Genomic DNA, 26,643 nt, shown 5'->3' on the forward strand with positions numbered 1-26,643 from the left:
TGTGTGTGTGTGCGCGCGCGCATGTGGACGAGCAGGTGCGTGCACATGCACGTGTGCATGCTTGTGTGTCATAAGAGTTGCAGGAATAGAAAAAGGAAAATAATTTAATAAAAGTATGCGTACATCAGTTAAAGTCATAAATGTAACTATAATTGTGAACGGACTTACTGGAAAATAATATTTTGTATGTAACATGGTGTCACCTACAAAAGTGATGATGGCTTAGTGATCTGTGCCTAAGCGGTTTGGCCACTGTATTTTCAGTCTTCATGACTATTTAGCAAAGAAATAGCCAATTGCTTCCACAGAAGTTTTGCTGAGAGCTGCATTATTGACAGACAAGAGCCAGTATCTCAGTCCTGTTACACACTGGATGTTGGAGGAGCAGATAGCATAACATTTGTGCAAGGATCCAGTATATTGGAGCCAGTAAAATGATCAGTCAGTTAAGCGTAGCAGGTTACTCTCTCCCCATTGTATACAATCCACAAACACCACTCCTCTTACAACAAGGAATTGTGAAAACTAGATGCTACATTTGCTGTGACCACTATTTAAAGCATCAAAACTTTCTTTTGGTGAATAGTGTTCTTTTTTTTTTTTTTTTTTTTTTTTTTTTTTTTTTTTTTTTTTTTTTTGCAAAATAATGTTCATGTCTTTTCTCTGATTACAATTGAGAGGAAGAAAGGCCAAAACTTCAAAAACACACAAAAACAAGTTTTGAGAGTATGAAAGCTCTCCTGTAAAAAAATGATGAATTCATGTAATATTTTGAAATAATTTTTTCTGGTTATACAATTTTGGTTAAATTCCATTTCATTTTGGTTAAATTCCATTTCACAGTTATATTCAGTTACACTGAACAGGTGTCTCTTAGTGCAGAATATATAAAATAGTTAAAACATTACATTGCATTTAGGTTAGGTGATTTGTAACTGTCTTATTATTAGCTGCAAATATGATCAAATGAGAAAAAAATGATTGAGTAGAAAATGTCAAGTGAAAAATGTGTACTCTCATATAAATTTTTTTACCTATAAACCAGTCCAATTTTTGTATTGAAAGAAACACAAATTATGTGTATTTTATGAAGGTGATTAATTATAGAAAGTAAGGCTCATCTGGTGACTCAGCATGAAATATACTTTGTGCTGAGGCTTCTACATTTTCCTTTCTTTAGTACATTTTTTAATGTGATCCCTTTTTTCTCCTACCTAGAAACAGAACAATAGTCATTGCAGTTGTCAACTCTGTTACCACCACTGCTATGTGATTGTCTTGGCCATTCGTGTTGCCAGCTCTTTGATTGCTACTGCCACATACAAACTCTTGCACTCATCCCTGACTTTTATTCAGTGTGTTTCTTTTCATATGTTATTGTCAGGAACTTCTCTTTATGCCATCTTGCATATTGTGACTGCAAAACACTATAGCTTTGTTTTCCAAAATATAATAGGGTACTTAGTCTTTCTTCAGAGAACATGTTTTAAACTATTTCATTGTTGGCAGTCATGCTGATAATTTACTCCAAGGAAAGTAGTGTATGTGTGTGTGTGTGTGTGTGTCACTGCTTCTTCCCCTATGATGGTCATCTAGCATGCATGTAAGTACTGCTTGCAACACACAAGTTCGTTTCACCTCCTCAAACTTTAGCCAGTAGATTGTATGTCAGTTCTACAACTGTGAAATTAATCAGACCTTTTTTGGAGTACGCTAATCTGTAGCTAATTTTTTAATGGAACCTTTTAAGATGAAACCAAGAAGTAGGAAAATCTGGGAAGTAAGGTTATCATGCAGTTTGTTCACCCATGACTAGTTGAAAAGCGAACACCTATCAATGTAAATACTACCCGACAATGTACTATTTTTAGGTGCTGCTGGCAGTCACTTCATCAGTGTGATAATCTGAACTAAAGCTCTGTGCATTCTACCTCTCTTCAATTGAGCAACAATCACAGAATACGGGATACATCTACTACATTTTATTATATTTGAGTTTACATCCTGTAGATTGTCATCTCTCATCTAGTTTACTAAACTGGGATCTGGTTACTAGTAACATTCTGACATCCTGTACATCCAAGTAATACGGTGTTTGTTGAATTTCTGGTTGGTTCTGGATCTGTCCATCATGAAATGTCAGTTTGTTTTTTAAACGTACATTTCTACTTAATTCCATCTGTGATGCTGAAACCATAAAATGTTTACACCATTAGTAAACATTTTGAACTGCAGTAACATTTGTGTAGGTAAACTGAATGTATTTTCTGTAAAATAGAATATTGTATGACTCTTTTATATTATTTGAAATTTGTTTTTAGGGCTCTGAAGCTGCAAAATCCTTGATGTGTATTCTTAATTGCAAATGAAACATGATAAACTGAATGGATGATTCAGTTTTAGAAGAAAGGTTATAGTGGTATATTCTTAGATTTTGATTTTGCCTGCAGACTAAATGTACCAGGGCTTCTCTAATACTTCTTGAGATATTTATTTGATAACATTCTGTCTCCAGTGACCTTCTGTTATATTTGTTACTATCACTTAACAAAAAAAGAAAGACAGAAGCAGTGATGATCCATGATCTCCTCTGAACCACAACAATTTATTTTCTGCAAAAATATTAGTATTTTAAGGAACCAAATTGTTACAGTTTCCCAAAGTATTTTAACACTGAGCAGCATTGTACTGAATAAAGACAAACAATTTTAATACTTTTGAATGGGGCGGCTTAGTTTTATGAATTAATTATAGGGGGAACATGACTTACGGACCATTACACATTAAACATTTCTGAAATAAAATAAATGTTTTCAGTGAATTGTGGCCAAATTCTATGAGCTCGTGATTCTTTTTAATTTTTGTGTGTTTGTATTTATCTGAAGTGGCATACATGTCAAATAACTGAAATATTTATGGACTCTTCAAAATACAACATTGGTACGAACGACATTTAGGTATCTCACAGAATTTCCCATTTGGTTTTATATGCCACACTGTCAGAGTGACATGTTATTTCATGTGATAAATCCAGTGTCATACATGATGACATTTGTATTAATAACTAGGGGCAGAAGACGACCAGAAATCCATGGCTAAAGCAAAATTGAGATTTAATAAGGGTGTAGTAAGGTATCTTTCATATGCATTGTATGAAGACGCGATGGTTGGAACTTTTGGCAACTATTGATTTACAGTTTGTACAAAATAGATATGTGTGTCAAAGTTTTAAGGACCTTCGAAGTAGTCACTAGCATTGTGTATAATCCATTGCCATTGATGTGGAAGTCATAGGACATTCTTAGCAGTGCCAGTTGTGTTGACAGTTCGAACAGTGTGGTCTATTACCCGACGAATTTGTAGCAGTTCTGAAGCGAATGCTGTGAAGTGTTTCCTTCAGTTCAGCATTGTCCTGCAAAATGATGGTCAGATCCTGCAGAAAGCGTCATCACTTCTGTCTCTAAGATGGTCATAGGTTGTGTTCCAAAAATGAATAGCATAGAGGCATAGAGACAGAAGTGATGACACTTTCTGCAGGACCTGGCCATCATAATGCAGGACAATGCTCAAGCACGTACAGTGCAAACTTTACTGGTTTGTTTGACTGATGGGGCTGCTAAATGCTATACCACCTACTGCACTCTCCTGACTTAAGCCCTCGTAAGTTCAACTCGATTTTTAAACTGAAGGAAACACTTCACGACACTCTCTTCATAACTGTTACAAATTCACTCAAACTGTCAACACATCTGGCACTGCTAAGACTATCCTACAACTTCCACATCACTGGCAATGGGTTATACACAATGTTGGTGACTACTTTGAAGGTCAGTAAAACTTTGAAACACATATCTATTTTTTACGAGCTGCAAATAAATAGTTGCCACTATTAAAGTTCGAACCCTTGTATAAGGGGGAAAGGGGGAGGGGGGGGGGGGGGGGGGGGGGGTCAGTTAGGATGTTCACTTTGAACAAAATTCGTAATGGATAAGACTGTAGAAATCCACGTAACAGTACCAAATTCACTATTTCTGAAACTAAGAGCTTTGTAAGGAAGGATTGCCTAAATAATTGTAGGGTAGAGGTGATCATAACCTACAGCACATGTAGTCAGAGTCAAACAGGGATGGTCATATAACTTCTGTAATAGTGCTGTTTGTTTACTTCTCACACATAAAGACTGAATTTTAACAATGAGATGCAAAGATAATTTTGTTAAAGGGGTAACAGGTGTTTTTTAGGAAAGCACCATAAAGGTCTCAATATAGTATAGTCTTTCTGTGTTACAAAATGTTGACGCAAATAGTAAAGAAAGTGTAATATCTTAGGAGTAATTTTGTCTTATATGGCCATCATTTACGTGACAATGGACAGAGATGCAATAAAAAACACAAACTAATTCTGGGATTAACTAAATGTTTTAAAGTTTAAAGGTAAAACAATGAAACTTGTATGGAAGTTTCGGTAGAAAGTAAATAATATAGGAGTGAAAGTAACAACTCACTGAATAGTGAAGCATTGAGTCATCAATAGCACACAGAGAAGTATGAAAACTTCATTAGCTTTCAGATGAATCCTTTCTCAAGCTAGAGTACATATACACAATGGGGGGGAGGGGGGTTGTCATGTCAAGGGAAGAATGGAGATGGAGAGTGGGAGGGAGGATTGAGAAAGGATGGTTGATGACTGAGAAGAAGGCAGCAGGTGTGTGAGGTGGGAATGTGGGAGGGAGAGGTAGCAAGTGCACAGGATAGGAATGTGACACATAGACACTGAAGCTGAAGAAATCAGATAACACATGTGATGGTGATGGGGGGAGTGGTTTGAGAGACAGCAACAGAACAGAGAAAGGGAAGACTGTTGGGAAGAGGGCATGGGTACAGGGTGTTAGTGGAGACTGAGTCAAGGAGAACTGCAAGAATTAAAGACGTACTGCAAGGGCAATACCTAAAGTGTCAGCTACTCTCCCACCCACTCCTTGCCTGTTTCACTCACTGCTCCCAATACAACCCCTCAACAGCAACCTTTCAACAGCAGTCCCAGCATTGTGTAATCTGCTGGCAACTGTAGCTGTAAAAGTGTGTGTGTGTGTGCGTGTGTGTGTGTGTGTGTGTGTACTCGCTCAAAAATAAAAATGTTTCATCTGAAAACTAGTGAAGTTGTCATTCTTTTTTGTGTGCCTGTGGGCGAATCAATGCTATTCATTGATTTTTTTTTAATTCACTCCTAAATCAGTAAAATTTCTAGGTTTTCACATAGATTCCAAATTTAACTGGGAGGAAAATATTGGCTAAGTCTCCAGGAAAATAGCTTGATCATGCTTCCCATATAGGAACTGAGTGATACAGTTCTTAACGAGGATCTGAAGATGCCTTTTCCTGTTACACATCTCCTCCAGTGCGCTGGTATTGGTACATTCCTGTTATGTCAGTGAAATTCTGGAAGGGGAAAAAAAAAGAAAGAAAGAAAGAAAAAGTCATCAGCATTATGAGCGAAATGAAGCCTAAGGGACACTGCCACCCTCTCTTTATCAAGCTCAAAATACTGACTGTTGTAAATTTATATATCTATATATCATTCTGAGTCATTTCTTGTATCTTATTAAGGTTTTATAGCCACTATGTTTATTGTAAAGTAATTACAATAGGGAGTTATATCACTAGTACAGATGATCATGCCTAAAAATATTTCAAAATGTACTCAAAACACTTTACAGAAGAATGTTTTGATAGGAAGAAGTTTGTATATGCAAGGGTTAAGGATAGCCTCTCATAAAAAGCAACAATAATTATCTCTCTGTCTCTGTGCATGTGTGTGTGTGTGGTGTTTGACGTGCAGCATTATGGAGGTTTAGTACACCATATTTTAGCCATCAGTCAACTATGCAAAGTGTCTTTCAGGTATGATCAACACTGTGTGACAGAAAAAGTGTAGAATGTGGAAGGGGAGAAGAAAATAAAATGAAACTTCATAGGTTGAGAGGGTATGTGATGTTATTTCAGTGATTACAAAACTGAGTCAAATTTTCAAAGAACTTGGCAGTATGGGCCAATATGGGCCCACTTATCAGTATGACATTGCACCCACTGTGTCCTGAATACATGTACTGATACGGTTGGGAGGTGTGTCATGTAGCCATTGTATCCTTTCCAGAGGCAAACTGGCCCACAACTGTTGTACCTGGTCCTTGACATCCTGGATACTGGCACGGAGACAGAGTTTAGATGTGAGCTGGTCCCACTCATGTTCTGTCAGGTCCGATCTGCAGAATACCTCAACATTATGCGGGCATTTCATAGAGACACAGTCCATGTTTGGATAAGCACTATAATGTTAAAAAAAAGGCTTTATTATACGTCACATGAGAGGTAACATCTGAGGACGCAGGATACCCATGACATATCGTTGCTCTGCCAGAATTCCCTGACCTCAAGTCATTCCTGATGGCTCTACACACTGTGTCAGAAGTAGTAACGGCACTTTACCTCTCCAAAACATTGAAAGAATGGAACCTCCCACCTGGTTCCCTTATACCCGCTGACTGTGGTCATCTGGAATAGTGCAGACCATGATTCATCACTGAACACAGTGTGATGCCATCCATCAGCAGTCACAACAACACTTCAAACTCAGCCATTTGAGTTGTAGTGTTAATGGCAGCTTATATTTGGGATGGTAATTCCATATTCCAGCTGCTGCTGGTCTCCTGCCATTGGTACAGGATGATGCCGAGAATGTTGTAAGAAATCCATTATTCAGTCTCAGATAACAGATGCACATGTGAAGAGGCTAGAATGTGTTGGTGCACAATAGCAATGCTCCCTTCTGGTGGTCAGATGTGACTGACTGGAACCTTGACGGGAGTATTCCTGCCCGACATGAGTATGCGGCATCTGTGTGTCCTTCACAGTGATCATTCAAAATCTGATGCTGTTAATGCCCCTTGGTACTCTACGAGGCCTGGTAACAACATCACACTGAAACAACAATAATGCAATCTGATGTTTGTCTGTCTGTCTGTCTCAAAGAATTGCAATGATAATCATTTACATACTCATCAAAGGTAGGTACATGTTCAAAGTTACATTGACATCTGACCATGTCTTCTCAGTGTTTCATATTTTTTGTCAGGCAGTGTATTTCCTAACAGACTAAAAGACTTATCAGGGAAACCACTTTATGAAAATGGAAAAAGAGATAAAGCAGATAATCACCAGCCAATTTATTTGCTACCAGTGTTGTCAAAAGTTTTTGAGGAAGTAATGTATAAGAGAAGAATAGTACATCTCAGTACCCACAGTTTGCTTTTATGCTCATAGTTTGGCTTCAGTAAAAGTCTACCCAAAGAAAATGCTCTGTATTCCTTTATGTGTGATGCACTATCAGAACTAAATGATGAACTGAGGACAGTACGTATTTTCTTTAATGTAACAACAACATTCAGTTGCATGGATCATGCGATACTTTTTCATAATTTGCATCATTATGTTATTAAGGAAAATCTCAACAGTGTTTCATCTCATATCTGAAAAAAAGACTTGTAAGATTTTCCTCCAGTGTTAACAAGCAGGGAAGATATCTGAATCTGTCTGGAGTCATGTAAAGTGGCAGGTGCCACAGGTTTCTCTTATAGATTCATTACTTTTATTGCCTTATATCAGTGTGCTGCCACTAAATGTGACATATGATTAAAAAACTTTTCTCTTTTCTGTTGACACTAGTGTTGTTATGAAAGACATAGTCCTACAAAATCTGGTAAATACATAAAATCAAATTATACTAAAAGCAAGAAAACACATTTAAACATGTTTAATCATATTTTATCATTTCAAAGCTTTGGCCCCACAGAACCTGCTAAATAAATAAAATAAACCAGAATGAGATTTTCACTCTGCAGCGGAGTGTGCGCTGATATGAAACTTCCTGGCAGATTAAAACTGTGTGCCCGACCGAGACTCGAACTCGGGACCTTTGTCTTTTGCGGGTAAGTGCTCTACCATCTGAGCTACCGAAGCACGACTCACGCCCGGTACTCACAGCTTTACTTTTGCCAGTATCTCGACTCCTACCTTCCAAACTTTACAGAAGCTCTTCTGCGAACCTTGCAGAACTAGCACTCCTGAAAGAAAGGATATAGCGGAGACATGGCTTAGCCACAGCCTGGGGGATGTTTCCAGAATGAGATTTTCACTCTGCAGCGGAGTGTGCACTCATATGAAACTTCCTGGCAGATTAAAACTGTGTGCCCGACCGAGACTCGAACTCGGGACCTTTGCCTTTCGCGGGCAAGTGCTCTACCATCTGAGCTACCGAAGCACGACTCACGCCCGGTACTCACAGCTGTACTTCTGCCAGTATCTGTGGCTAAGCCATGTCTCCGCTATATCCTTTCTTTCAGGAGTGCTAGTTCTGCAAGGTTTGCAGAACAGCTTCTGTAAAGTTTGGAAGGTAGAAGTCGAGATACTGGCAGAAGTAAAGCTGTGAGTACCGGGCTTGAGTCGTGCTTCGGTAGCTCAGATGGTAGAGCACTTGCCCACGAAAGGCAAAGATCCTGAGTTCGAGTCTCGGTTGGGCACACAGTTTTAATCTGCCAGGAAGTTTCAAATAAAATAAAATTAAAATTAAGACAAGAGAAACACATTTGAACATATTTAATCATTTCATGGCTTTGGTGGATTTTATTTCACCATGTTTGCTCAACACACACACACACACACACACACACACACACACACACACACACACACAAAATGTTTGCATATAAGATGCCACTCAACTCCTCCATGAGTGTGACTCAAGCTACTATCAGACTGACTTTTCACTGGTCTGAAGTAAGTTTTCCAAGACACAGCTATATTGTAAGAAGTTTATGCAAACGTGATTTCTCTATGAGAATGCCCCTACAGTGGAACATTACTGACCTGTTTTGTACACCTCTTAAGTCCTGTAGATTGCTGTCTTCACTAACCTTCTTCTCATGACTATCAGATGATTTGGAAAGTTAATAAAAATAATTCGCAAGAACACTGTTGAGTTGACTTCTCTGTTCATTTGCATTTATTGTCAATAAATAATAGCTTGCTCGTACTGCATCAGTTTCACAACACAGATGGGTAAGCTACCCAGATTGGTCTCTCACAAGTTCATTAGTGACTTTATGGGCAATGCCTATATAAAGACATGAATAGTAGAAAAATTACAAAATGTTAAAGTACAAAGATGTTACAGTTTATATATTAACATAAAAGACAGAAAAAGTAAACACTGCAAAGATACAGTTGGTAGTGCAGTATTATAAAAAAATGACAAAATGGCAAGTACTGTTTTATGAAATGGAATTTTTAATGTGTACTGGAATTTTCAAAGCCCATCAAGAATTTTCTGTGAATTTTAGAATTTGAATATTTCATTAATTAATATATCATTTTAGGAAAGCTACACATTTTTGGAAATAGAAAACATGACACTACTAAGCTTTAAGACTGGAGTTTGAAAAGGATTACATTTTAAATCTTGAATTTTGTGAAATACAAAAATTTTGAATATTACTGTTTATTTGCTTCACTCTTGATAATTTTCATACCCATTCACAAAATTAATTAGATTGAAAATGAGACATTAATTTGTTCAGATGCTTCCTGAATTCATACACAGTCATTGAATGTGTGTAATACTCTTATTTACCAGGTTCACCCATGCGGGAGATATCGTCATAATACAGTTGTGTTTATACTTGCGAAAGAGTATAACCTGAAGAATTTACGCACTATACACCGACTAGATCGCCTGACATCTGGTCTTTTGCTCTTTGGGCGTACACCAAAGAAAGCTCGTTCAATGGAGCATCAAATCCGTAACCGTCAAGTTCAGAAAGAATACATCTGTAGAGTGGAAGGTGATTTTCCAAGGTAAGAAGGACAAAATTTTGTCTTTAGTTGTGTAATTTTTGCAATTTATTGTCATTTGTTAGACTCATACTAAGTAAATCTAGTATCAGTGGCTTATTGAGTTGACTTATTACAAAATAAAATATATGCAATTTATTTGTGTCATTGGAGTTTATCAGCATAATAGTATCTAAGTTCAAAAAAGCAGGTTTGAGGAAATTGTGTGTGAAATATATAGATGTAGAAATGGTGTTTTGTACATGTAAACATTATTTTGCAAGACTTAAACTGTTCCAGTATAAACTAATCAGCTGAAATTGATGGAGCTTGAATATTAATAATTTCCAAAATCAATACAATTTTGGTAAAATTAGCAGTAGTTTACCCAGTAAAATCAGTTATTAGTGCAGTATTCAGAATTTTTGTTGATAAAAGTTTCATCATCATCATCATTACTGAAGACAGTGTGGTTTTGTAGGCTGTTTTGAGGGATGTAATATGTCAATGTAATAGAAATCTTATAGGAAAGGGCCACAAATTCCAAAAAGGTAATTAAATTGCCCAAAATTCTAGTAACATATCCATTAGGATACAGAAAATCCAAAATTCAAATTACTTTCATCCCCATATTTTACAAAATTTGCTTTATCAAATTATCAGATGAATTATTGGAATACTTACAACAAATTGTACATGGGAATGATTTATTGTACAAAAGCCAGTGTATTTTTATCCTTTTGATCAGGGATTTATGACCTACAAGGTACACCAGATAAATTTAGTGAAGTTTAAAAAGAAGGACAAAAGCAGTAAGGGTGGCTTGTAAGTCATGCTGAGATAGCACAATTGGTGGAATACTTGCTCATGAGTGATAAAAGTCCAAAGTGCTAGTCCCAGTCCAGCATACAATTTTAATTTGTCATTAAAATTCAAATAAGTGCACACTTCACGAAAAAGTGAAAATTATTTCTGGTAACTATATATTTACAGTATAATACTAGTTTGATGTTTTGATTTTTGCTATAAAAATAATCAGAATACACAAACCATATTTTTAATGTAATGTAGTTGGAATGACATTATCTTGTGTTCTGTTTGTGATGTGCTGTTTTCACTCTTTAAATGGGTGATGACATTGGTAGTGTGTAAATCATGGACTTATAGGCAGAATGTCCAAGACTGCTTCTTGTATTATCAAATACCTGTTGTTACTGGTGTTGGTAATATTTGTGTCAAACAAATACAACAGCATTGATATCGCCACCAATATCTTTCCGCTGCAAATCCCCTTGGATTTCTGTCTGCACACCATTGGCCTTTCATTTGTGTACATCATGTTCAATTCCCAAGTGATCCATGCATGGTGAGTGTCATTAGCAACAAGTTTTATTTTATAGGCATCACAGCTGTGGAAATATCTTACATGTGTTTTCAAAGAGATGTTAAGGTGTGTTTTACAAATTTAGAAAACAGGTAGTTGGAGAACATGTCATGATGTTTGTTTTTATGCAAATATTATTGGCTGAGACTAAGACATGATAGTAAATATTTATGATTCCTTAGTTTTATGTCTTGTTTAATGTGACTGGTATGTATGACTATTTTTTTATAATTTCCTCTATTTCATGCATCTTTGGGTGCAGTTGGAAAACAAATGTTTGTACAAGGGGATAACATAAGTAACTGTGGGATGGAGGCTAACAGACCACAATTTAAGAAGGATAAATAGAGGAGCTTCTTAGGCTGTAACAATACAAAGACTTTTTATGCATCTTCTTAATGAAGACAGTTTACCCTTGCTTTAGTCTTAACATATACACTAGTTTTGGTAGCGAATAAGTCTTGAGTGAACGTCCATTTTCACATGAAATCTGAACACTGTGGCTCTAAATTTTTCATATACCCAGCTCACTGTCAGAATAGCTGACTGTCCCAAGCATGCCATTTCTTGAGTAAATGAAATGTTTCATTCATTAAAGTGAAATAAAACAAAAATGTCTTAAGTCAATCTACAATCTCATATAGTTAGAAAAAATGTTTCTTCTTGCCAGGTGGCAAGTGAAACTAAACTCAAAGTGACACGGGCATTGTGTAACTTTCAGAACCTTTTCTTTTGAAAGAAAGGGAATGATTGGAGAAAATAATACTAAACAGCAATTAAATAGGAAAGCTACCAAAGCCACATGGTTAAGGAATACATAATGAAGGGTGAACGAATCTCAAACTCTAAAAGTTATGATTTATGTCACCACCTGGAGATTTACGTCATTTTTAATAGCGTAGTCCGAGTGTATGAAACATTCCATAGGAGTAAAAGATCAGGTCTCTAAGTAGTAAATATTATATCCACTTAATTTTATATTTTGTTGTACAGAAATACTTATATCATTTTTCTCTTTCCAGTGAAATAATTGAATGTGAAGAACCGATAGAGGTAGTAAGTTACAAAATAGGAGTTTGTAAAGTTTCACCAAAGGGAAAACATTGTACCACAACATTTCAGAAGCTAGGTTTCAATGGAAAGACAAGTGTGATTTCTTGTAAGCCACACACAGGTCGAATGCACCAAATCAGAGTGCACTTGCAGTATCTAGGTAAGACAGTTTTACCTACATGTCATCACTGTATTCGTCTAACATGGATAGAAATTGTTGTTGCAGAGGGGAATATACATATTTTAAAATAATCATTGTTTGAGCAAGCCTTGTGATATCTCATGAGTGAAAACAATTTATTGGTAAATGCATCAGTTTTTGGAAATCTGGAAAAAGCAATGTTTTTGTAAAGTTTGTTTTTTAGTTATATCAAAAGGAAGACTCATAAGAAGTTTTTTAGTTGTAAACACCTCAAGATTTATCTTTAACGTGTAGTAGACAATCAGTTGCTTACCAAATATTTATATTGTTCTGCATTGGAAAGTTTAGTCTCATCCCACTGACTAGCTTCTGCTGTTTTATGATTTTGTTTTTGGCCAATGTTTTTGCTCATTGTTTTTTTGAAACATCAACATCTTCTTTTGTCTTCATCTGGTTAATTACACCAGTAATGGAAAATCCAAGATAGAATAACAGTAGTGTGGTAAGGATAGATTGCTTTTCACCACATAGAGGTGGTGTTCAGTCACATACAGTCAAAATGAAAGAGAATGCTAGAAATATTTAAGATTTCGGACAATGTCCTCCTTCAGAAGTAGAAAACTCACACACATTCATACAACAACAACTCATTCAAATGGCCACTATCTCCAGGCATTAAATTGAGCAAGTCAGTGCTGTGGTTAGTGCACTGCACTTGCATATCTTCCTTCCTTCCTTTTTTCTTTTCTTTTTTTTTGGGTGGGGGCACTAAGTTCTGTCTGCAACTGCGACTGTGTCTCTGTCGATTCACAGTTGGGCCTTTGTGCCCAGAGACAGTGACCGTGTGCGTCTGCGAGGTTGTGTGTGTGTGTGTGGGGTGGGGGGGGGGGGGGGGGGGGGCGCTGTGTGTGAGAGATAGGTAAGGAGAGAGAGAAGGGAGGAAGAGGGGGGGTGTTGTTATTGTGCAAATGTGTATGTGTTTCCTACTTCTAAAGAAGGACTTTGCCTGAAAGCCAAAATATTTCTAGCATTATTATGAGAAGGAAAGTTCCACTCACCATATAGCAGAGATGCTGAGTCCCTAAGCACTGCCGTATGGCCACAGAGGAGCATTCCCCTCATAACTCAGCAACACTCAGGGCTCGAGCAACTGAATTAGATTCTTCACCACCTACTCCAGTCCTGTCCAAGAAACAAGTGGACCACCCTGTTGCTGAACATGCTGCCAAACATGATATCCTTCACTTCAATGACTGCTTCACTGCCTATGCCACATGGATCCTTCCCTGCCAACACCAGCTTTTCTGAATTGTGCAGGTGGGTTGTTACTGTAACCCTCCTGGGCTCAATCTTCATTAGCCACTGTCTTCACCCATTCAGCCTTGCCCCTGTTCCCATTCCAGTGCTACACAGCCATCATTCCACACCAAACACAGTCTTTTTATGTCTCTCCTTTTCTGTTCCTGGCACCCCCCCCCCCCCCCCCCCCCACCCACCCACCTCTCCCCTGCACTCCGTCTAACCTGTAGCACTTCACTGTCTGCCACCCCACCATACTATCCCTTCCCCTCCCCACCCCAGCCTCCTCCTTACTCCCACCCAGTTGCCACTCCCATCATGCACTGGTGCTGCTGCTCACAATGTGATTTCAGTTGCCAGAGACTGCAGTCGTGTGTGTGTGTGTGTGTGTGTGTGTGTGTGTGTGTGTGTGTGTGTGTGTGTGTGTATTGTTGATGAAGGCCAGTGGCCGAAAACTTTAATTTTTTAATTTTGAAAGTCTTTTTTTTGTGTCTATCATGACTCAGCATCTCTGCTGTATGGTGATTAGCAACTTTTCATCTCATAATATTGTCACATTCCATCCTGGATTTTCCATTATTTGATATTTCTAACATTCTTTTTCATTGTGCTGCCTGTCTCTGAGTCAGTGCCTCCTCTATGTAGTGAGTAGCAATCTATCCTTTCCATGTTGTTGTAATTACACGGATGTAGGGACAGGTGCTTTTTTTCCAATTGATACTTTTTACATGTGTGATTAATTACCCCATAATAGAGGGTGTCTGTGTAAAACATATAATAGGTAACTTAAAACATTTTTTTACAGACCCAATACACCTCAATATGCACACCTTTAGTGGCACAACAGATATCTAATCTCTATTCCACTTCTCTTTGAGTATTTTGCAGCATTGCAGGTGTTACATTTGCAGTAGATGCATACCTGGTAGATCATGAAATGGTGTCTGGTACACCTGAATCTTGATAAAATTCCACAGAAAAAAAGAATTAAGTGACATAATGTCTTGGCTTTTAAGGGGTCAAGAAATTGGTGGGCTACCTCTCCCAATCCACCAATCTGGGAACTTGTGATTGAAGATTTCCCCCACAGTGTTCACAAAATGGTGTATAATCTTGTTGAAAGATTACATGCCAAAGTAGTTGTGACACTACTTATTGCTCCAACATGTCTATGTACATTGTTGCATTAACTGTAGGTTCTACAAAGAAGAATGGGCCGATGACCCTCCCCTTCAACAATCCACGCTGCACACTGAGAGTCACATTCTTATCCTATAGTCTTGGGGGCTTCAGTTCCCCATTTGTGGCAGTTGTGCATGTTTACCATGCTGGGAGTATGGAATGTAGCCTAATCCAAGAAACAGATGAAATCGAGGAATTCTTCATTTTTATCCAGTTTTTGCAAGAATTGTCTCTGTGAATGCCTACGGTCTCAGTCTGTTCTCAGGCTTGATATTGTGGCAAAGCTGGAGTTTGTATGTCCATAGGTGCAATCTTTTATGGACAGCGTCATTTATACTGTCAAATGAGGTAACTGGAACTGCCTACTTGTTTGTCTGACTGACTTATGGGAGTTCTGCTGGAAAGATGTGCAGATTAATTGAACAGAAGCTTTTAGAACTGCATGCTTGATGTGATGGGACAACATTGAAAGCAAACTCCCTGTTTGACGAAGCTGCTTGTCCCATTTCTTGATTGTTCGTAATTGGGAACATTGTCAGTTGGTTGCAGTCCACACTCACGCCAAAAACGGTGTTGTAGCAGTGTAACAGATTTTAGCTGCACATGAGAAAGCACACAGATCACCTTCTACACAGGAGTTCATGTGGCCACTGATGCGTATTTATGTACAAAGCAGTTACACCCATGTGTGCACAGTGCCAACTGCTGCAAGTAAACAAAGAAAACATTTTGAGTTACCATACTTGTAGAACCAGACCACCAATAAATATCTCAATTATGTCTCATGTTATTATGCAGTATATTGTTATATGTTTAACCCAAACACTGTGTATGTGTAGTGAATGAAAGATAACAGATTAAGTAACCTTATTGATTCTGGTTGCAAATGTCCTGGCCCCAACTATGCAGTCAGCTTTCTTGCAGTCTTTTTTTTTTAGTATATTGTTCAAGAAATGTGATTCTTTTAAATGCAATATGTTCACTAACAAATATTATCACATCAGCCCCCCTCCACTGCTCCCCCCCCCCCCCCCCAAACTTGTATTGTTGCCAGTAATAACAGGTTGCTAAAACCAAACCTTCTAATTTGTGATACACAATTTTACTAGCTTTCAGTCTATTTTTGGGTGCTGCTATTAGATGTGGGGAATATTCACCCACAAAAACTTGCAGCAAACTGAGCTAGTTACTGCAACAATGCACATTTAGGCACATTATCCTAAGTGGCACTGATCTTTTTGTTCAACTTTAATTCTGTATGAACCACAACATTTTGAGGTAAAAGATTCTGAATCAGTTGACACTGCAGTGACAAGTTACTCATTTCTAAGCCTGCATCTTTGTCAGTATAGGGTTCATTCACATCAAAGATGTCTAATTTAACCCTGTCATGTTGCTTCTTGCACATAAAAGAAAAAGTAGCTGGAGATTGGCTAGACTAGGTTCTTGTTTTCGCACAGTTTACCATAGAGTCCCAGTATCTGTTTACTAACTTTAGCTTTTACGTTTTGTTTAAATGAAATCTATGCCTGGCAGGTTCTTCATGATACATTTTGCTTGTACTGCACATGATTAAATTTTTTATACAGTCTCCATAGCTCAGAAATGTAGCACTCAATTCCTTTGTTAACACATGACAGCTGAGGCAGATTTTATTGTACTGGAACATTTGTTATGATGACATATTGTATAATTTTGGTAACATTTTCTTGTAGCTACTGAATGTAGACTTTCTCTCATTCCTATAGACATGATTACAGTGTGTTGCTAGTATCTTTTTGCTTCACTCTTTATCATAAGATTCATTGTATGTAGTTTTGTGTACCTTTTTTCCTAGTACCAAATGGATTCAGTGACACAGATGTAAGAACAAAATTTGCTGTTTAGCTGCCTTTGTTATTTTCTTTCGTTTATACCACTTTTTCTGCGTCAAAAGGTCATTGCAGGTGACATGATGTCCCTATATGAATTATCTGAACTTGAAAAGCTCACTGGACAAAAAATTACAGCTGGCTCAGCCATCATGTCATGTGCTCAGCTACATTTACATTTCAAACAGACATTGTACGTAAACATGCATGAATGTGAGGATGTGACAGCGTAGCAAAAAGGGACAATCGTGTTTGGCCATGCCATGAAGTTGATGGATTTGTTGATGTTTCACACAGACTGTTCAGCGTGTCTACAAGCACACTGCCACGAAAGGTTTCGGTATTGTGGTTGGAAAAGATCCTGACTGAGAGGGATTGGAGATGCATTTCACAGCTTGTGAATCAAAATTGCTTCCAAACCTAACAGGAATTTCTGCAAGCAGTGAATGAAGGTCCATCACAACCTGTTAGAGAGAGAACATCGTGATAGGAGCTGCATGCAATGAACACTTGGAGTCAGTCCCTTCGCAAGAGGCCATTGCTCACTCTAGCACATAAAGATGACAATAGCTAACTTGAACTTCATAGAAAATCTGTGGGACATGATAGAAAATGGGTAAAATGCTTTGATTACATCCTCAGCAAGTGGCCTAACCTGGATGTGACATATCTACACAACCTTGTGGAGCCACTTCTTAAGTGAATCCAGGTGATTATCAAGTCCATGGGAAGAATTACATGATTTCTCTAGGGTGGAATAATTTTTTGTTCTGTGAGCTTAAATAAATGAATGGTGAACCGATTATGTCTGAACCTAAAACATAAAATTAGAACTTCTATTTTCAGACAGTATGAGTGTCACAGTGAATTGCCTTAAAAAAGTTACAGAGAATCTCACTGACTGTGTAACTGTGATTAACAATTTATTTTATTTATTTCAGTAGAACAATCTTTTAAAGCTAATCTGTGACTGACAAAGAACACTTGACTACATTACTGTCCAAAACATTTTAGAAAATGGCTTACCCAGAGAGAATGTCTGTTAATTGTGGGTATATGCAGATTCTTCCTTTATTTTGACAATGTTATAAAAAGGATATAGTGCTGCACTGCATATAGTGAAGGTGTTTACACACACACACATACACGATCAGATCTGGCCACAGTAGCCAGAGACAGTGGTGTGTTGTCTTATTCAGAAAAAGGTCGCCAAGACCGTAGGATCCTACGCAGTGCCGTAGGGGACCGCAGCGCCACTTCCCAGCAAATTAGGGACACTGTTGCTCCTGGGGTATCGGCGAGGACCATTCGCAACCATCTCCATGAAGCTGGGCTACGGTCCCGCACACCGTTAGGCCGTCTTCCGCTCACGCCCCAACATCGTGCAGCCCGCCTCCAGTGGTGTCATGACAGGCGTGAATGGAGGGATGAATGGAGACGTGTCATCTTCAGCGATGAGAGTCGCTTCTGCCTTGGTGCCAATGATGGTCATATGCGTGTTTGGCGCCGTGCAGGTGAGCGCCACAATCAGGACTGCATACGACCGAGGCACACAGGGCCAACAACCGGCATCATGGTGTGGGGAGTGATCTCCTACGCTGGCCGTACACCTCTGGTGATCATCGAGGGGACACTGAATACTGCACGGTACATCCAAACCGTCATCGAACTCATCGTTCTACCATTCCTAGACCGGCAAGGGAACTTGCTGTTCCAACAGGACAATGCATGTCCGCATGTATCCCGTGCCACCCAACGTGCTCTAGAAGGTGTAAGTCAACTACCCTGGCCAGCAAGATCTCCGGATCTGTCCCCCATTGAGCATGTTTGGGACTGGATGAAGCGTCGTCTCACGCGGTCTGCACGTCCAGCACGAACGCTGGTCCAACTGAGGTGCCAGGTGGAAATGGCATGGCAAGCCGTTCCACAGGACTACATCCAGCATCTCTACAATCGTCTCCATGGGATAATAGCAGCCTGCATTGCTGCGAAAGGTGGATATACACTGTAGTAGTGCCGACATTGTGCATGCTCTGTTGCCTGTGTCTATGTGCCTGTGGTTCTGTCAGTGTGATCATGTGATGTATCTGACCCCAGGAATGTGTCAATAAAGTTTCCCCTTCCTGGAACAATGAATTCACGGTGTTCTTATTTCAATTTCCAGGAGTGTACAAAAATCTTTATCAACATATACTGGATACTCGCCATTTCCATGACGCCAAACATTTTTCAGTTAGTGTTTTATTATTATTTTGTGTGACTCAGAGCCTGGGGTAAACCTTCCTACTTGAAACCATTCTGTTGATTGTATGTCAAAGGTGAAGGCATTGAACTCTTTCTTGTAGATTATTGTGATGAGCAGGTAGGATTTTTTTTTTTTTTTTCTTTTCCGATGACTGGGGAAAAAGGATGTCTGCACGTAAACTACTCCTTTTAAACAGTGTGAAGTAGGTTCCCAGGCCAGTCTCCCTATACAGCAGATGGATCATCATCAACAGTGCCACTTGCTTTTCCTTCATAAGAGACTGCAGAGAGCTTCGGAATCTTAATGCATGGTGTTAGTGCATATTTTTGTGATCTGGAACGTCATGTCAACATTTTTCTTCTCCAAAGTGGCCAAATACTGATGTTTAAAATATTTCCACCACCACCAAGATTTGAGTGTTTTAGCAGCTTCATCTATAAGATGGTAATGGAAAGACCCAGTAGAATGTTAAAAATTTTGGGAGTAAAGGTATCAACTCACCAAGCAGTAGAGACATTGAGTTGTCAACATAAACAAGATGGAAAACTTAGCTAACTTTAGTAAGCTGGAATGCACCCTCTTCCCGCGTCGCGCGCACCCTCACATGCGCATTCACGCACACACACACACACACACACACACACACACACACACACACACACACCTACACGGCTACGACTACGTTGTGCCATACATTTTGCATGTTCATGTTTGTACATGTGCACACACACCATTAAAAAATAGTAAAATGAAATAAATAAATAACCTAGCAAAGTTTTCAGTCTTGTTTATGTAGGTCAACAACTCAATGTGTCTACTACTCATTGAGTTGTTACCTCCATTTAAAAAAAAAAGTCACATCTGGAAGATGGTTATATAATGCTGAAACTTTTCATGGCACACTATTTAAATAACTTTGTCACATATTCTTTCTTTAAAAAAAATCTGCAATAATGTCATCATAACTCAGTTGTTCACATTTGCATCAACTGTGGGGCCAGTATAATCTTGCAATTAGTTAGTTAGTTGTTAGGTAGTTAGTTTCATGTTCCATGTATCATTTCGCTATAAATCATAAGACATTTTGCATTCACATTTCAAATTAGTTTGTAAATATGGCTATATGATGAACATTTATAAGATTTGTTTTTTGTTTTGTTATTATTATTAAATATACAGATGTGACTTATTAATTCTTATCCACAACCTTTTACACATTTAAATGATAGAATTTTTTTCAGTTTTTTTCATATTTTGTTTTGTTGTCTGTCATACATTTTGTATCACTGGGTAAGTGATCAAAATTTTTAGTTGTAACATTGTGTGCCTCTTTTGTGCCAAGAACAACATTAATGTGCAGTAATGAATGTCATTTTTCACTCTGGTATTGTAGTTATGTACATTATTGTTACATCTGAACTGAAGTGCATTATTTACAATAAATGTTATGAGGGAGTTAATATACTGTGAATCAGTATACGGACCCCAACTCCTTAAACAGATGTCTACAAGATTTTCATAGGTGAGCACAACATATTATACTTACAGCTCATTTTTGAGCTATGAAGACTTTTTTTCTTAAAGATGAGGTACCCACAGCATTAATCCATATGAAGTTATTGACAATTACAGTTACAATAACTTCCCACTCAGCCCAACAACAGAAAGTTTCCACTTTACAATAATGCATGGGTTTTTATCACTGAGACTGTTCCATCAATTATTCACCTAAGGTAACAATTGACGCAAAGTAAAAGTTGTGGAAAGTGATAAATGCGATATTGCACTTAAAATAACTGGACGTTAAAATAAGTAACTCCTTGTTTCTATGCAGTAGCAAAGAGCAAATAAGCCATACTGTCCAAATTCGCCCTGGTGTCCGAAATCACCCTGTTTGACGGTACCAAACAATCACAGAGTTAGGGAAGTTAAATACAATAGATTACACTCTATTATCTCACTAGTGTAGAGCTAACATAGGAAAACGATGAGTTGTTACATATATTAAGGCAGAGCACAACTTCATAAACACTGAGACAAGTAGATCTTTTTTTAGTGATCAGCATACAGAAGTGTGTGCTTGTGAACTAATACTAAAAAAATAGTTCATTTTTAATTGTAGCTGTATGTAGAATCCAACTGGGAAATTTTGAACTGTTTATGAGAACTTTGATTTCCTTACTATGCTATCTGTCAGACAGCAGCAATCAGTTTATAATCTGTGCAGTTTTGAGCATGGATTTTCTAAGGACTAGTGAACCTGGCAACACTTCGCAATTGCTAAATTTATATTTGAACTGCATATATGTCTTAATCTTCTTCTTTCCCTCTCTCTGACCATCTCCTCATTCCCCTTTCACTGATCCCCCCCCCCCCCCTCCCTCTCCCTCTCTCTCTCTCTCTCTCTCTCTCTCTCTCTCTCTCTCTCTCTCTCTCTCTCTTTCTCTCTATATCTCTTCCTTCTCCTTCTCTACGTCTGCTTCCTCTCTCCTTCTATGTCCATTTCCTGTAACCTCTCTCACTGAGTTTGAGTCTTCTCTATTGTTATTGCCAAATCAACCCTACAAAATAAAGTGCAGGAAGTACATCCGAAAAAAAATGGGGGACAGCCAGTGCTAAATAAAGAAGAAGAAGAAATGTTTAAGCAAGGTATCTTGAGGGCTGCACATTGGGGATTACTCTTCACTGAATTGGATATTAGATATTTAGTTAAAGGCTATCTTGATAAATCTGGCCGAAAAGAGAAGAAATTTTGTAATAATTTGCCAGGAGAAGAATGGGTGCATTTATTCCTCAAACAGCAGTCAGAAGATTTTTCCGTTCCCATAAGCAAAAATATTAAACAAGCTCATGCAAAAGTGAACAAAGAAACTGTTTATTTAAATTCTTGCAAAATAAAAACTTATCTGTAATGTATGAAATTCATTATATCATTCCATATCACTTATTCATAACAAAGGGTTGCCTTAAAATGTGTAAAATGTCACCAAAATCAAATAAAAGCATGTAGAATTTAAAAAAAAGAGGCAGTAACTGTCCGAATCCGCCCTTTATATACTGTAACTTCGGACACAGATGTAAAAAACACGTGTGTCCAAAATCACCCCAATTCATGTAGTGACTTCGGACACTTTATTTAACTGCCTCAGATAAATATACCTACACATACACTTTCTGGTTCTGGGATATTTTATTCGTTACACATATACCCTACCACTTCCATAACAATCAATTTAATCTAAGAATATATACGGAAGTTACAACGACAAAAGCATCCGAAATCACCCTGTTTGATGGTACTCTGATAGACACAGGATGTCTTATCATTTCAGAGCTCTGTGAATTTTCCAAACACACAAGAAGTTCTTATACTGTTCTTATGAAATAAGGTAGCCTTGCTTTTATGTGCACTCTTAATCATTTTGTTTGACTCTAAAGTTATTTTATTTTCTTTCGTAACAGTGAGTACCACAGAATCAAAAGATACCAGTACAAGTAAACAAGCTTGGTAGTGAAATTGTCCATCAGGTCACAAAATGTTCATTTAGTTCTACAGTCTTCCTTTACTTACTTAAAAAAATGTCTTGTAACCAGGAATACTTTCCTTAAATTTGACTTCTTTATTGTTACTGTTCTGAAAGATTTTCATCATCTAGAATCCGACTGCCTTGCTAAGACTGTTTTTCTAAAATGTTATTCTTTTTTTTTATTTATTTTGACACAACTTGTGTTTCTACTTCTAAAGCATGTCGAATCCATATTCTTTCTTATAAAAATTTAAAAAATGGTACAGCATTTACTTACATTACAAGTCTGTACCTTACATCTGTCTTGTGGCCTATTTCAGTTACAAAAGAATTTGCTAACTGTTGTCATCAACTTTGTTTCATTTATAGGTTACCCAGTTGTGAATGATCCTCTTTACAACCACACAGTATTTGGACCAGAAAAAGGCAAAGGTGGAAACATTGGTAAGACAGATGAGGAACTAATAAGAGACCTCATCAACATCCACAACGCAGAAAACTGGCTTGGAATGGATGGAGATTCTGAACTCAGCATGTTCAAACCAATGAAAAGTGAATTAGATGATGGAATTGTGAGCAAAGGTATGTAAACTCTAGTGAAACTGCATTAAGAAACTGTTGTTTCTAAAATTACTTCTAGTATAGTAAACAACATTACTTGGCAAAATTAACAGAACTATAGTTTTTTAAAAAATTATCTGAGATTTTGTGAGAAAGAGCAAAAAAGCTGAAGGTAATGAGAGGAAGTATCTGCTTACTAAAAGAAACTGTGTGTAGAACAAAAAGTAAAAGAAACTGTGAATTCAGTTTCCAGATAGTACACCAGAGAGTGAATCAGAAATAAAGCTGTTGTCAAGTCAAGGAAACTGCTATGAAGTAAAACTGCTGACGAATAAAGATGTTGTATTAAACAAAAACACAGGAATCACAGATCTGTGAGTAGGATGGGTGAAGTCTTAGTTATGTTTGTGCGCCATATAAGGTTAGGTTTTATCATTTCCTTTTATATGTTTGTTTATATTTCAAGACATAGGCATCAGTGTAATACTCCTGTTTGACACCTGGCCCAAAACCAGGTATTTCCACAAGTTTGGTAAATCTAGATGGCTACATCTTTTTAAGAGGGATAGAGTAGGGGAATTCATATGCTCCAATTCATCACTTAATATGATAGACACATCCAATAATAATGAAGATAAATGAGTAAAATATGTGTTCATAGAGATCAAATCCCTTAACAGAAAGTGCCTGATACGTGACCTCTATAAACCTCTTCAAGTAGCCAGGTTTGCCTGCTTCAAAAGTGCTCTTTCAAGTCTCAGATCAATATATGAGCATATGATTATAACTGGTTATACTAACATAAATTTTTGACAATAGTCTTTCCAGTGTGAAATTTAAGTAGATGCTTTCTTCTTCAAATGTGTCACTACTTCATCTTGCTCCTATCCATCATACAAGCAGTAGTCACGCTCTCATAGATATATTTGTAACAAAATCCTCAAACAGAGTAATTCATACCTTTTATGCTATGACATAATTTTTCATGACATACTAGAATGTCCCAGAAAGAAACCACAAATGACTACATACCAAGACTTCAGACACATTAATTTATCTGGAATTACAACCAACATGCAAGAAATAATTTGGGGGAAGTCTCCTATTCCCTTCTCGAACAAAAATGAAACACTTCATTCTTCATTGATTTACTAACAAATTTACTTAACTAAACTAGAAATACACTCCCCTAAGGACAAAAAGGGTAAGAAGGAAACCTGCAACTTGGCTAACTGAAGAATTAAAACAGCCTATGAATCTAGAGATGCTGCATATTGGGCATAAAAGCTGCACCCTATGTTTGAAAATCATTTTGCTTACAAACAGAAGCAGATCAGAATCAATCAATTGGTGAGAAATGTAAAATCCAGATGGGTCAGTACATTAACTGACAACAGAAACAGATTCGCTGTCCTACAGAAAAACCTTCTCGGTCATGGTATACGCAGAGTAAGAGCTGCAGCTGATCCAGCCGCAATTAAATCAATTAGGTAACAGAGACTTGTTGATTACTTCAAGGGGGCAAATGACTGTAGCCAAGAAAAATTCTATCTAAATCATGTTACTTGCAGACCCATGAGAAAGCTATCATGTGTATCAGATCTGCATTTACTTTATTTTCCTCCTACTCCCAGTATAACAGATATCTGCAACTACTCCTTAAGCATATTTTTTTTCCTCGATACCTGTAGAAATGGGGACTAGTTAAGCCACTATCTAAAAAGGACATTGCCACAGCATGCTCTGATTATCAACCTATATCCATTCTTCCCACATTGTCCGAGACCTTAGAATATGTAATTCACAGCCAGTTAACAAACTACCTAACCACAAACAATTTACTAGATGAATTTTTTCCCATAAACATTGCAGTTTTCCATAAACATTGCAGCACAACTTCTACCATAATAAAGGCAACAAATGACCTTAAGCTTGCTGTGGATACATGAGAGGTGATTATGACAAGTTTCTTGGGCTTCAGAAAAGCCTTTTGATATTGTTAGCTTTCACATTTAGCAACACAGATTTCTTGACAAGTGCAGTACAATGGTTTCGCTCATACTTGACATCTCACCAGCAAAGTTACAATGCAAGCAGGTAGTATTAGGTGTGCCACAGCTGCTGCATCCATCTTGACCCACAGGTGTAGTGGAGGCATGTCGAGCATGGCTTCCATTCCAGTGGTTGGTGTGCTGCTAATTCCACCTGTTATGGCTAAACAGGCCAAGCTCTGCACCTTAGCAAGCTCCATAGGTGCAACCCTCTGTTCTACCTTCCACCACTCTATGGCCCCATAGGAAGTCCTAGGTGTAACCACTGTGGTGTACATCCAGTGCATACCCCTGGGGCTTATGCCTCAATTTTTGTCACAAGCCCTTCTAGTATTCACTAGAGTACTTTTTGCCTTAGAGCAGATGCTCTTAATGTGAGGGGTCCACGTTAGCTTCTCGTCTAAGGTCACCCCTAGGTATTTCACTATTCCCTTCAGAGATAGAGTTTAATCTAAGAGCTTTAGGTTCCACCTTGAGTGTTGAATATGTGTCTACGTAATCAGCACCACAATAGTCTTCTTAGGTTTGACCGTCAGATCCTGTTTAATGCACCAATTTTGCACAATGTCCAATCCTCCTTGTGCCATATTTCTAACTGTCAGTAAATTTGCCAAGTATTAATATGACAAGGTCATCTCATCTTTTCATTCATCATGGTAGCCTCTACCTTCCTTCCACTAAGCATGACCCTGGTACACCTGCATATAGTGGTCTCCAGGTCATGCACCTCTGCTGCCCTTACCATGGAATCGAAGGCCATGTTACTGAAGGCCCCCTCAGTATCCAGGAAGATGCAGAGGGCTATTTTGTGGAAGTGAAGTGCTTTCTCCACCTTCCCATCGAGTTGATGGAGAGCTGTCTCACATGATTTATTTGGTTGATATGTGTGTTGGTTTGAATGTACAGGGGCTGCCTCTTCCCAACATATAAATTAACCAGTTTCCCAATTTTTTAAGAATGAAGGAGGACAGACTGATTGGTCTCATATCCTTGGTCTTGGTATGATCAATTCTCCCTGGCTTTGGAATGAAGACAACCTTCACTGCCCTCCAAGCATTGAGAATGATTCTTACTGCTAGGCTAACCCTGAATAGCCTGCATAGGACTCTAACGAGCTTCTCTCCTGCCTGTTGCAGGAGAGCTGGAAAAATTCCATCTTTGCCAGGTGACTTGAATGGTTGGAATGTTCCCACCACCCATTGGATTTTATTGAAATTCACACTCTCCTTGGCTGATTCTCAGTTCCCTCTTCGAGTGCCTGAGAACCATTGTCTCTCTGGGATCACATTCTGGTCTGTGTTGTCTGGCAGAGCATATTGGGGAAAGTGAGTTTTGAGGGGCAATTCCAGCATCTCGTGCTGTCTTTATATATTCCCCATCCTCCTTCCTCAACATACCTCTTGGATTGGTTGGTAAGCTAGTGGGAATCTTGTGAAGTCTCGCT

General features: G+C 38.1%; 1 protein-coding gene across 3 annotated transcripts in view; it reads left to right on the plus strand.

Moving 5' to 3' along the window:
* LOC126337020 (pseudouridylate synthase RPUSD2-like) overlaps positions 1 to 26,643 on the plus strand; it is a 1,306,240-nt gene that overhangs the window by 1,265,994 nt on the left and 13,603 nt on the right. For all 3 annotated transcript variants that reach the window (XM_050001287.1, XM_050001289.1, XM_050001290.1), the window contains exons 7-9: positions 9,688 to 9,908; positions 12,291 to 12,481; positions 22,957 to 23,169. In XM_050001287.1, the coding sequence (XP_049857244.1) occupies positions 9,688 to 9,908; positions 12,291 to 12,481; positions 22,957 to 23,169 (625 nt within the window). The remainder of the gene's footprint in view (positions 1 to 9,687; positions 9,909 to 12,290; positions 12,482 to 22,956; positions 23,170 to 26,643) is intronic.

The sequence above is a fragment of the Schistocerca gregaria genome, chromosome 2 (assembly GCF_023897955.1).
Source record: "Schistocerca gregaria isolate iqSchGreg1 chromosome 2, iqSchGreg1.2, whole genome shotgun sequence".
Taxonomy (NCBI): Eukaryota; Metazoa; Arthropoda; class Insecta; order Orthoptera; family Acrididae; genus Schistocerca; species Schistocerca gregaria.